Below are 13,404 nucleotides of genomic sequence, written 5' to 3'. Positions count from 1 at the left end.
GTCCTGGTCATTTCAAATTGACTTTACCTTTTCAAATGTCTTTTGTTACTTGGCCTCACACAACCCAGTTACACATCTTGAAGTTCTTTTGTGCTTGTTTTGAACTGTTTGGAAGTGTGTAAGTTTTTCTTCTGCTATTCTGTTTCTGAGTCATTTCTTCTGTAGCGTGTTGGGCCAAAAATGTTTTTAAGCTGTTTTGGTTTGCCTTCCTAACAAAACGGGGTACTGCTTTCCTTCTTGATGAAAAATGGATTCTAATCTCCACTTCTCATTTTCTTTGTAACTAAGTAGAATCCTCTATATCAATGTGTAGTCAATGTTTGATGCATCTGGTCCTTATTGTTCCTCTGATGGTCATTTAAATGCTGCCTTTGCTTTGGGCCTGTGGGCTAGTGCCAGTGCATGTGGCTGCACGTGGCTCTCTGCTGGCGTGCCCTGCTGACCTGGCTTCTCACTGAGGGGCACCTCTGCCAGTTGCTGTTGACCTTACTGCCTATGAAATTCCTTCCAACTGGGAACACAAAGGCTCTTGTTGGAAGTGTCTGTGCCCCATTTTTAAGTGTTGAAGGTCTAGCCCCTGACTCAAAGCCACTTATCTTTGAGAATGTAACTTCTGTCAGGGAGTTTATAAAGTCCTTCTGAATGGCTGGTAGGTGGAAAGAAGCCCTGGTACTGATGTGCTTGCTCTTCCCTGACAAAGCCTGCAACCCTCTCAGCTCTTTCAGGCCCTTGGTCATCTCATAAATGGGGAACTAATGCATCAGGATTTCCCTTCCTCTTCCACAGTAAGCAGAATCCAAGCCCTTTCAGTAGAAAAGTGAGTTAGAAGGCTGGCCATGGTTATGGGCACATACTTTGAATCTACTTTTCTTGGGCCTGAAAGTGTGATGTGGACAGTGAGGACCCTTCAACTAAACTAATAAAAGCTTGTGTTTAGGGTCTTCCTCTAAGTGACAGGTCATCTGCTCATGTCCTCCAAAAACGTTCATCTCTCATGGTGGTATCTGTCTTCCTCTGACAATGTCCCAGGTTCCTTGGGGCTCTGGCACATCTAGTCCTGGCCTCTGTGTTAGTCTAGCTGATGTTAGGTGATGCTGTGGTAACAACACTCTCTTCCCCACATCCAGATCTCAGCTTCACACAATGGTGTTTATTTGTCACTTACACAAAGTCCCCATCTTGAGACTATAGTGTCTGAAACACATGCCTTCTGTATTCGTTTCCTAGGGCTACTGAAACAAGACACCACAAATGAGGTGAATTAAAACAACAGAAATTTATTCTCCCATGGTTCTTGAGGCTGGAAGTCCAAAATCAAGGTGTCAGCAGAGATATGTTCTACTGCCGGCTCTAGGGGAGGATCGTTCCTTGCCTCTTTCTAGCTTCTGATGATGACCAGCAATCCTTGGCATTCCTTGGCTTGTAGAAACCACTCCAATCTCTACTTCTCCACCACAAATGGCCATCTTCCCTTTGTCCCTTTTTTTGTCCAGATTTCCTTCTTCTGTGGATACCATTCTTGGATGATGGCCCACCCTAATCCAGTATGACCTCATCTTAATTTGATTATAGCTGCAAAGACCCTGTTTTCAAATAAGGACACACTCACGTGTGCTGGTGTTATGTTTTCAACAGTTTATTTTGTGGGGACACAATTCAACCCTTTACACTCTATGAAGTTGTGGTTGAGGAAGAGAGAGAAGAAAGATACCCTCTGGTTCTTAACAGTCTCAAAAGTGACACATGCTAGTTTTGTTCATAGTCCACTGGCCAGAACAGAGCTCCAACATAACTGCAAGGGAAGCTGGTAAATTCAGGGGAGCACAGGGGTGTTCAGTGAGAAATACCTGTCTTGATCACATCCTTGCCCAGCTAATTTCCTTGAATCCTAGAATGCTCTGGGGCACACGCAAAGCTAGATAGTTTCTGTCTAATGTGAAATATCTATCAAGGAACATTATATGAGCCTGCAAAAGCATATTGAAAGGAGAGACTTGAGAAGCTGCTCAAAGAAAAGAAAGAAAATAGTTTATATAATCTTTAAAATGATCCCATTTTAATGTGGTTCTTTGGTTTATCTTAATCCAAAGAACACAAAATGGTGGTCAATAGGTTGGATCTAGTGCATAGATGTTTCTTGTGTGACCCACACAATGTTTAAGAAATGTGATCAAACATCTAGACATCTTTCTTTGAACAATTAGAAGATGTGACAACTTCTGGGCCTATGCTTCCACAGAAAACAATAAGGAAAATAGCCAAATAAGGTCTGCCCCCTGTAGACAGCCCCATTCTGCAGTTCACTCTGATCCCCACTGTTCCCTGGAGTATCACCAGCACTGAGGCTCTGTATCAGTTCTCATCTGTCTTTTTGCTTTCACCATTGCTTTAGTATAAGAAATTTTTTTCCTTGAATTTGGCTCTTTTTACTCACTGTATCTGATTGGCCTTTGCAGGCATTTGTGTATGTGACCTCAATTTTAAGTAAAATCTGCATTTTCATGCACCTTCTCACATCCTGGTTTTCCTAATGGATTAAACACCACCTAAAATCATCTCCTTAAACTCATGACTCTCAAGCTGATTTCTTCAATAGCCATCTGTAAAGGAAAACCACCTCCTATGTTTCCTTTCCTCTCACACTACCACACCTCCAATACCGCTGACACCAAATGTGTGGGTTTTCCACACATCAAGCAATTCTGCAACACCAGTAGGTGTCCTACCATTCAACTGAATTCAGTTCAATTCAGACACTACCTGGTGGTAGCATCAGATTCCACATGTTAAGGACTCAGTCCCACAAGACTGTCCCCACCCTCACCCCTCCACTTCAGATGCCAATCATAAGTCCAGGTTGTCACCCGTGCCTCTGAGAAACTAGTATTAATCAGAGAGGTTTATACCATCTTCTTCTCAGGTTTGAATAATTCGCTGGAGTGGTTCACAGAACTCAGGAAAATAGTTTAGTTATTGGATTATCCATTTTTTGTAAAAGGATATGATTCAGGAACAGCCAGATAGAAGAGATACATGGGGCAAGGTATGGGGATGGAGACAGAGCTTCCATGCTAAGTATGCAAGTCTTCTCAGATCTGCCTGTGTTCACCAACCTTGAAGCTTTCCAGACCCTATAGTTCAGGGACTTTTATGGAGACTTCATTATATAGGCATGATTGATTAAATGGTTGGCTTTTGGTAATTGAACTCAATCTCCAGCCTCCTCCCCAGAGATTGGGGGTAGGTTTGAAAGTCTGAACCCTCTCTTCACAGGATTGGTTCCCCTGGCAGCCAGCCTCCATCCTTAGGGGCTTCCCAAAAGTCACCTCATTAACAAAAACTCATACAACTCATAAGCTAACTGTAGTCAGAAAGCACTAGTTATGAACAAGAAGGCACCATTTCACCTTTATGGCTCTGAAGCATTTCAGGAACTGAGGACAAAGATCAAACATTACAACAAAGGATGCCCATATGGCTCTTATAGGAAGCTACAAGTTCTAGAGCTATGTGCCAGGAACAGTGGACAAAGACCAAATATATTTTCCTTATTATTTGTCACAATATCACATGATCTGCAGTAGTTATGATTGAAAGTGAATAGTTGACAAAACCCTGGATACCTGTGATGGGATAGGTGGATAAATATTAGCAATGAGATACTTCAATTGGGATAGTTGCCTAAATTTGAATATAATTAGAATAATGCATGTTAACTCAAGTGAATCCCTACTGATACAGCTTTTTGTGTCTTTTCTCCCCTTCATAGGCCATTGGAAAGATCCAGTGAAGATGTGGATATAATCTTCACACGGCTGAAAGAAGTTAAAGCTTTTGAGAAATTCCACCCAAATCTCCTTCATCAGATTTGTTTATGTGGTTATTATGAGAACCTGGAGAAAGGAATAACGTGTAAGAAATGCACCTCTAGTTGTGTATTTCATGTATGGTTCGTGCTCATTTGTGGTCATCCTATGGCTGTCTATATCCTATAGACAGAAGGGGCATATTTGAGCTTCACCCAAAAGTGTTAGGCTGATAGTTTCCTCTGCTCTATCAGCTCCAGGAAGGCATTTCTTTAGCTCCTTTGTTCACAGCATGTAAATGGTTTTTTTAGGGTGGCCTGCTTTCCAGGTGGAACTGTAGGAGGTACTGACTTATATATTCAGCTATACCTTACGAAATTTAAATAATTGTTTTCTCTAACCCAAGAAATTTGTGAACCAGTAGGATATTGAACAAAGATTTAAAAAAAAAAAGACTCTTAACTAATGCTAATAGTAAGTTTTGAATTAACTTGAGTGATATTGTCTATGCTAGGTGTGAATAAGGGGCTGAGGGGGTGACAGTTGCATTAAAAAATAGTGATTTTTCATTAAAAAAAGTTAAAAATTCTATCTGTTGGGATGAGTCCCATCTAATTGGCCTGAATAATCAATTACTCCTAACAGGAAGGAAAAATCAATTACTTGTATACAAGAAATCCCGAGACAGGATAGCTCCAGAATTAATTAAGTGGTTCAGACATTACTAAGGTCACAGGTCCCTCCCATCTTGTTTTTGTGTTTGTTTTGCTATGCATCCTCAGGTGTTGGCTTTTGCTCAGACTTGACCCAAATGATTCTAAGATAGCTATGGGAAACCAGTCATTAGCAAGGATAATGGGTCTGTCACAACATGGCTGTAAAAATTTAGAAGAGAAAATAAAAATCACATACAATCCCCAAACCCAGAGATTGCTATTAACACTTTATATGTATCCTTCAAGATGTTTACCCATGTGTGTACATGCAAACAGTCACATTTCTATTAAACGAATTATTTTCTAACCAATATTATTTTTTTACTGATATCAGAAACTTCATTCTTTTGGGGATGAGACTATTTTCTGTTTCTTAAAGCAATTTTCAAAATGAATCTTCTGTGATACGTACGTGAATTTGTTTGGCAAGTGATAATATCTTTTGGGGCCAAGTTCATGAAAGGCAAAACTGGAACTCTAAAATAAGTCAGATACAAAGACTAGGAGCAGCTGAGTTATTGAAGAGGCCAGCTGTAAACTCATCCATCTCCCATCTTAAGCTTATCGTTGTACTTAGTGGGGTGCCATTGCTGTTCTTTGCTTTTCCGCAGCAGGCCTTAGGGAGCTGAGAGCAACTTGTCATTAATCATGGCTCCCAGAAGCTCGCTTGTGTGCAAGCTAGCCTTGCCAGACTGAGCTGTCCCACTGAGTTACATGCAATTTTTTCACTGAGTCACTTGATCTCTGACTCTGAGAAAAGAATTGAACAACATCAGATCATTCCAACTAGTTATTTAAATAGGGTATCTAAAAGGATAGTTTTGTGTGAAATTTTTGAACCAGTGTTTCAGAATAATTTTCCAAAATCCTGGGCTTAACATGATATGGGCACTAAGGTTCTATCTGAATGTTTTCTCTCTGAGGTCACAAAAGTAAAGCAAAATCAGCTTCAGAAATTTCTGATGAGAGTCATTTCCAAAAAGTATTTAACTCCTAATGCCTAAAATTAGTGAATCTATAAAACAAACAAAATAGACAAAGACAACACAGTACAATTTATAAAGCAAATTTTATATTTCTTAATCATTTATTAAGTTATCATTTAGTTAGCTTTAAAGGAGAAATCCTTTTCTAGGAAATATATTGTTTTTAATATGAATAGACCTGGGAAATTGGGTAGTGGACTGGTATTTTGCTAAGTTAAATAACCTTATTAATATGTACCCCATCTAGAGTATTAATTTTCCAAGAATCACAAGACAATGAAATGTATATAAGATAAATGACATAGAACATCAGTCATGTTGAAAAGATCTTATAGCAGTAAGGGTTATATACATCCCTTATTACTGCTCTATACATATAGAAGTGTTCTGTTTAATAGAGTTCCACTTCATGGAATTTTGAATAAATAGGATATAGCTTTGTTGATAATGAGGAAAACAAAAATATGTCATGTTCTTGTGGGAACAGATAGAGGAAGGGTGGTAAGCTCAGCTAGGTCCAAGTCATGTATTTAATAACTGGTGAGAAATTATTAGGTCATATGGTGAAACCCACTTGTATTTAGTATATTTACCCTGCTGTTTCTTTTTCAGTATTTCGCCAGGGTGATATTGGAACCAACTGGTATGCCGTCCTGGCAGGGTCTTTAGATGTTAAAGTATCTGAGACCAGTAGTCATCAGGTAAGATGCCTTATTCTTTTCTTTTTTAATTTTAAAGTGGGATTTATAATTATTTATTTTAAAAAATTTTATTGTGATTCTTGCCATTTGTTTTTTGTTTGGTCTTATTTTGCTGTATTCTTTTTTTAATTGAGCTATAATTGACATATAACATTATATTAGTTTTAGGTGTGCGGTGTAATGATTAGACATTTGTATACACTGCAAAATGATCACCACAATAAATATAGATAATATCCATCACCATACAAAGTTACAAAACTTTTCTTATTATGAGAATGTTTTTTAAAGGATCTTTAAGATTTGAAATATACTTGACATATAATACTATATTAGCTTCAGGTGTACTGTTATGAGAACTTCTAAGGTTTACTCTCTTAGCAACTTTCAAATATGCACTACAATGTTATTGACTATAGTCACCATGCTGTACATTGCATCCCCAGCATATTTATTTTATAACTGGAACTTTGTACATCTTGACCGCCTTCACCCATTTTGTCCACCCCCAGAACCCCACTCCTCCCTGGCAACCACCATTTTGTTCTCTGAACCTATGAGCTTTGTTTGTTTTATTTGTTCTTTTTTTTTTTTTTGCTTTTTTAGATCCTCCAAATAGGTGAGATTATATGGTATTAGTCTTTCTCTGTTTAACTTATTTCAATTAGCATAGTACCCTCCAGGCTCACCACATTGTTGCAAATGGCAAGATTTGATTCCTTTTTATGGCCAAATAATATTCTTTATCCATTCATCCATTGATAGACACTTAGGTTGTTTCCATATTTTGGCTATTATAAATAGTGTTCTATATGGAAAATACTGTTTTGCATAGTAGCTGTACCAGTTTACATTCCCAACAACCATGCATGAAGGGTCTCTTTTCTCCATATCCTTGCCAACACTAAGTATTTGTTATTTCTTGAATTTTTGCAAATAGCCACTTCTAACAGGTGTGAAGTGATATTTCATTGCAGTTTTGATTTGAATTTCCCTGATGATTAGTAATGTAGAATACCTTTTCATGTGCCTGTTGGACATCTGTATGTCTTCTTTGGAAAAAAATATGTATTTAGATACTCTGCCCATTTTTAATCAGATTGTTTGGTTTGGTTTTTTTTGCTGTTGAGTTGTGTGAGTTCTTTATATTTTTTGGATACCAAACCCTTATTGGATATGTGATTTATAAATATTTTCTTCCATTCATTAATTCAATAGGTTGCCTATTCATTTTGTTGCTTGTTTCCTTTACTGTGCATAATTTTTAGCTTGATATAGTCTCACTTATTTATTTTTGCTTTGTTGCCTTTGCTCTGGAGTCTGATCCAAAAAATCATTGCCAAGACAGATGACAAGGAGCTTGTTGCCTACATTCTCTTCTAGGAGTTTTATGGTTTCAAGTCTTACTTTCAAGTCTTCAATATATTTTGAGTTAATTTTTGTGTATGGTATAAGACAGTAGTCTAGTTTCCTTCTTTTGCATATGGCTATCCAGTTTTCCTATCTCGATTTTTTAAAGAGGTTGTCCTTTCATCATTGTATATTCTTGACTCCTTTGAAATAAATTAGTTGATCATATATGCACAGGTGTATTTCTGGGCTCTGTATTTTCTTTCATTGGTCCATGTATCTGGTTTTTCCAATGCCATACTGTTTTGATTAGTATAGCTTTGTAATATAGTTTGAAATCAGAAGTGTGATGCCTCTAGCTTTGTTCTTTACCAAATTGTTTTGGCTGTTCAGAGACTTTTGTGATTCCATACAAATTTTAGTATTGTTTGTTCTAGTTCTGTGAAAAATGCCACTGGGATTTTGATAGGTATTGCATTGAATAAGTAGATTGCTTTAGGTAGTACAGACATTTGAATAACTCTAGTTCTTCCAATCCATGCACATGGTATATCTTCCTGTTTATTAGTTTCTTCTTCAGTTTCTTTCATCAGTGTCATAAGTATACAGGTCTTTCACCCTCTTGGTTAAATTTATTCCTAGGTATTCTTTTTGATGCAATTGTGAATAGGATTTTTAAAAATTTCTCTTTCTGATTGTTAATGTATAAGAATGAATCAATTTTTTTAACATGGCAATTCTTTTTTGTTAATGAAGTATGGTTGATATACAATCTTATCTTTGTTTCAAATATACTACTGTGGCTCAACAATTACCCATATTATTAAATCTCACCTCCTCTAGTGTGTTACTATCAATGTAGGAAGATGTTACAGAATCTTTGACTATATTCCCCAATGCTGTACTACATCCCCATGACCATCTTATATTGTGATTGCAAATTATTGTGTCCCTTTATCCTCCTCACCCTTCCCCCCCCACCTGCCCCAAACCCTCTCCATGGTAACCACTTGTAACCACTAGTCACTTCTCAGTGTCTATGAGTTTTCTGCTGTTTTATTCCTTCTAATTTTGCTTTGTTTTTATATTTCACAAATAAGTGAAATCATACGGTATTTGTCTTTCTCCACCTGGCTTATTTCATGGATCATAATACTCTAGATCCATCCATGTTGTTGCAAATAGCAGGATTTCTTTCCTTTTTATTGATGAATAATATTCCATTGTGTATATATACCACATCTTCTTTGTTCATTCATCTACTGATGGACAATTAGGCTTCATATCTTGGCTACTGCAAATAGTGTGGCATTAAACATAAGCGGGACTTTATCTTTTCAAATCAGGGATTTCATTTTTCTTGGGTAAATTTCTTGGGTAAATAGGAGTGGAATTACTGGGTCAAATGGTATTTCTATTTTAGTTTTTTGAGGAACCTCCATACAGCTTTCTACAATGGCTGCACCAATTTACATTCCCACCAACAGTGTAGGAGGGCTCCCCTTTCTCCTCATCATTGCCAGTGTTTGTGATTTCTTGTCTTTTGGATAGTGACCATTCCGACTGGTATGAGGTAATATCTCATTGTGGTTTTAATTTGCATTTCCCTGATGATTAATGGTGTGGATTTCATGTGCCTGTTGGCCATTTGTGTTTCTTCTTTGGAAAAGTATCTGTTCAGGTCCTCTGCCCACTTTTTAATCAGGATTTTTGTTTTTGAGTGTTGAGGCATATGAGTTCTTTATATATTTTGGATGTTAACCCTTTATCAGATAAGTCATTTATAAATATATTCTCCCATACTGTAGGATGCCTTTTTGTTTTGGTGATGGTGTCCTTTGCTATATAGGAGCTTTTTAGTTTGATATAGTCCCACTTGTTGGTTTTTTATTTTGTTTCCTTTGTCTGAGGAGATGTGTCCAGGAAAAAATTGCTCATGCTTGCATTCAAGAGATTTTTACCTATGTTTTCTTCTAAGAGTTTTATGGTTTCATGACTTACATTCTGATCCAATTCAATTTTACTTTTGTATATGGAGTTAGACAATAATTCTGTTTCATTTTCTTGCATGTAGCTGTCCAGTTTTCCCAACACTAGTTGTTGAAGAGGCTGTCATTTCCCCATTGCATATTCATGGCTCCTTTATCATGTATTAATTGACCATATATGGTTGGGTTTATATCTGGGGTCTCTATTCTGCTCCATTGATCTATGGCTCTGTTCTTGTGTCAGTACTAAATTATTTTCATTACTGTAGCTTCGTAGTAGAGCTTGAAGTCAGGGAGTGTAATCCATCCAGCTTGTTCTTCTTTCTCAGGATTTCTTTTGCTATTCAGGCTTGTTGGTGGTTCCTTATGAATTTTAGAACTATGCATCAGATTTTTGTATGTTGATTTGTATCCTGCAAGTTTACTGAATACATTTATTAGTCCTAACAAATTTTTGGTGGAGTCTTTAGGGTTTTCTTTATAAAGTAGCATGTCATCCACAAACAGTGAGTTTTACTTATCCCTTTCAATTTGGATGCCTTTCATTTTTCTTGCCTAATTGCTGTAGCTAGGACTTCCAGTACTACGTTGAATAAAAGTCATGAGAATGGGTATCCTTGTCTTGTTCCTGATTTTAAGGAAAAGTTTTCAGCTTTTCACCATTGAGTATAAAGTTAGCTGTGGGTTTGCTATATATGGCCTTTATTATGTTGAGGTATATTCCCTCTATGTCTACTTGGTTAAGAGTTTTTATCATGAATGGATGTTGGATTTTGTCAAATGTTTTTCCTGCATCTCTTGAGATGATCTTATTTTTTTAATCTTTCATTTTATTAATATGGTGTTTCCTGGCAATTGGTTTGTAGATGTTGAACCATCATTGTATCCCTTGAATAAATCCCACTTGGTCATGGTGTTAGATCCTTTTAATGTATTGTTGAATATGGTTTACTAATATTTTCTTGAGGATTTTTGCATCTGTGTTATTCAGGGATATTGGCCTGTACTTTTCCTTTTTTGTGGCATCCTTTGCCTGCTTTTTGGTATCAGGGTCACACTAGCATTGTAGAATTAGTTTGGAAGCATTCCCTCCTATTCAATTTTTCAGAAAGTTTGAGAAAGGTAGGTATTAAATCTTTATGTTTGGTAGAATTCACCAGTGAAATTGTCTGGTCATGAGTTTTTCCTTGTTGCAGGATTTTTCTTTGCTGACTCAGTTTCCTTACTAGCAAAGTCTATTCACATTTTCTATTTCTTCATGATTCAGTCTTGGAAGATTGTATGTTTCTAGGAGTTCATCTATTTCTTGTAGGTTGTACAATTCATTGGCATATAATTGTTCATAGTACTCTCTTATTATCCTTTGTATTTTTGTGGCATCAGAAATATAATTTCTCCTCTTTTATTTCTGATTTTATTTATTTTAGCCCTCTCTGTTTTTCTTGGTGAGTATATCTAAAGGCTTGTCAATTTTGTTTATCTTTTCAAAGAACCAGCTGTTGTTAGTTTCATCGATCTTTACTATTGTTTTTTTAACCTTGATTTCTTTTTTTTTTAGCCATTGTACTTTTATTCACACTGCATAGTTTGCCATTTTCCAGAGGACAGAGAAGAGGCAGGATGGGAGAAGGACTGAGGCAGGAGGGCAATGGGGATTCCTATCTCCCCCACATCCCTCCTTGTCTGACCACACACAGGCAAACACAAACGGGGATGGAAGGCACGGATGCTCCTTCTATGGAAGAGGCTGCACAAAGCTACACCCACACACATGCACGCAAACAAGCGCCTCTCCACACCAGGGGCCAGGCAGGATTACACAGAGAAGCAGAGTGCTGTGGGTTCAGGGGGGTGGGGAAGCAGCAAAGTCTCCTTACAGACAGGTGGCTGTCCTGTCCCCTTCTGGCTCTATCCCCAAAGTTTCTGAGTGCCCCCCTTCTCCCACTTTGCTTGGCCATTCTCCTATGGCCTCTAGCATCTTCCCTGCTGCTGGAGACCTAAAAAGGGTACAGAACAGGGGATGACATCAATCCTGCAACCCCTATCCCTCATGCCAAGTCGTCTGTCCCTTGCCCCCAGTGGTAAGGGGTCAGGGCAGGCTCTTAGCTGGCCACTCTTTGGTAGAAGTAGATGTAGCCCAGGTCTTTGGGCTGCTTCTCAGAGGCACACACTTTCTGGTCATTGCAGAGCACCCACCTGCCTTCCTTCTTGATGTGGCAGACGTCATGCACACATGGTAGAGTTGCCACGTGATTAATGAAGGCAAAGGATTGATACTTACTAAGACTATCCTGAACTTTAGGTCCTAGTGGCAAAGACTCAGAGATGAAGTTGCAGCTGAGTGGCCCTCCAAGATGTCCATGGCAGTTTCTGCATGCCATTTGCCTCTGTCCCTGGAGAAAGTCCCAACAAGGCTCTGCCCCTCTGGTAGATGCTTTAAGATTAGTGAATGAGTCTCTTTAACATATAGTTTAGGTGCTTTTCAAACTTCTGCTTTTGTGCTGGGGCCGGGGATGAGTGGGTCTTCGTGCCAACTCTTTCAAGAGAAGTATCTCGGTTTTCTCCAGCCTTTGGGTTTCCTGGATGTGAGCTAGTTGGTTTTCAAAGCTGGATGTTTTGGGGGTTTGTGTCTCTATTGCAAGGCCCAAGGGTTGGGGGTGCCTAATATGGGGTCTGCACCCCTCAATCCTCAGGGAGAAGTTCTGGATTCATGAGATCCCTCACATTTGTGGGTGACCATCACAGAGGCAGGTTTTTGGTGAGGCTGCATCTCTATCTCTCCTACCCACCTTTAAGAGGCCCTTTTGCCATTTGCTGTTCAGCTAGTTTTCAGCTCTTTTTCAGATGGAAGTATTCCTTAGGCAGCTGTAGATTCACTGTGTCTGTGGGAGGAGGTGCGTTGAGGATCTTCCTATGCCATGATCTTGGACCCATCCATTCTAATATTATTATTTTTAAAGACACATGATGTTTTTATCTTTTATGCCATCAAAATTACATTTTCAAACTCATTTCTTCTTTCTCATGGAAAGGAGTTAACGGGTGTTTGTTGATTTCCTTTATTAAGTTATTCATCAAACATATATATTGAATGCCTTCCCTGATGTGAGTGCGGTGCCAGGTGTTAGAATACGGGATGCAAGAACACATTGTCTGCCTTCCAGGAGCCTGCCATCTATTGGGGAATGCAAACAATTTGATTGCAGTGTGATAAAGTGCTGTTGTATGAGGTGAAATGTGAGGAAAGGGGAAGAAAAAGCAAATCTTCCTAGGTTTCCTCTCAGATTGTTCCTCTGAGTATTTTACTTTGTTCTAGCAGTGATCCCCTCATGAGCCTTGTAGGAGATCCAGTGATGCAGGGAAAATGGGTGGACACGGTCCCCCTAAAAACTGTCATTACTTTTCTACCTCATCTTTTCAATGTGGAAGGGCCAATAGTGTGTGTGTGTGTGTGTGTGTGTGTGTTAAAGTACAGTACCGGCCTCCTTCATTTTCGTTAGTCACCTCTGAGGAGCTTAGCATCCTAGTAAATAAAACTCATATTCTCTTTTACCCCACGATATTTGTGAATATTGAAAATGGGACCCAGAGACTCCTTTCACATCTGCTCCATCTTTACTCCATGTGGCCTAAACATACAGAGCCCTGCTGTTCGGAGAAAAGAACAGTGACTCTCAAAAGAATGGCCCCCAAAGACTGTCTTCATACCTCAGGGTGTAAATGGTCCAAGTTTTCTATCCACATACTCAGGATCCAGATAAAAACTGAGAGAAGAGAATGGCTAGTTGCAAAATTAGAAAGAACTATTGAGAAAAAGCAAAATCTCAGTTAAAGGGACAGATAACCTACAGCCAAAT

General features: G+C 38.5%; 1 protein-coding gene across 8 annotated transcripts in view; it reads left to right on the top strand.

Moving 5' to 3' along the window:
• The window catches only part of RAPGEF4 (Rap guanine nucleotide exchange factor 4), a 312,049-nt gene that overhangs the window by 50,174 nt on the left and 248,471 nt on the right, over positions 1–13,404 (top strand). For all 8 annotated transcript variants that reach the window (XR_008998260.1, XR_005023015.2, XM_036876921.2 and 5 more), the window contains exons 2-3: positions 3,770–3,912; positions 6,121–6,209. Coding sequence is in view for 5 of the 8 variants with exons in the window: in XM_036876921.2 (XP_036732816.2) it covers positions 3,770–3,912; positions 6,121–6,209 (232 nt within the window). In the remaining 3 variants the exon portion in view is untranslated. The remainder of the gene's footprint in view (positions 1–3,769; positions 3,913–6,120; positions 6,210–13,404) is intronic.

The sequence above is a fragment of the Manis pentadactyla genome, chromosome 6 (assembly GCF_030020395.1).
Source record: "Manis pentadactyla isolate mManPen7 chromosome 6, mManPen7.hap1, whole genome shotgun sequence".
NCBI classification, from domain to species: Eukaryota; Metazoa; Chordata; class Mammalia; order Pholidota; family Manidae; genus Manis; species Manis pentadactyla.
This window is presented reverse-complemented; position numbering and strand designations above follow the sequence as displayed.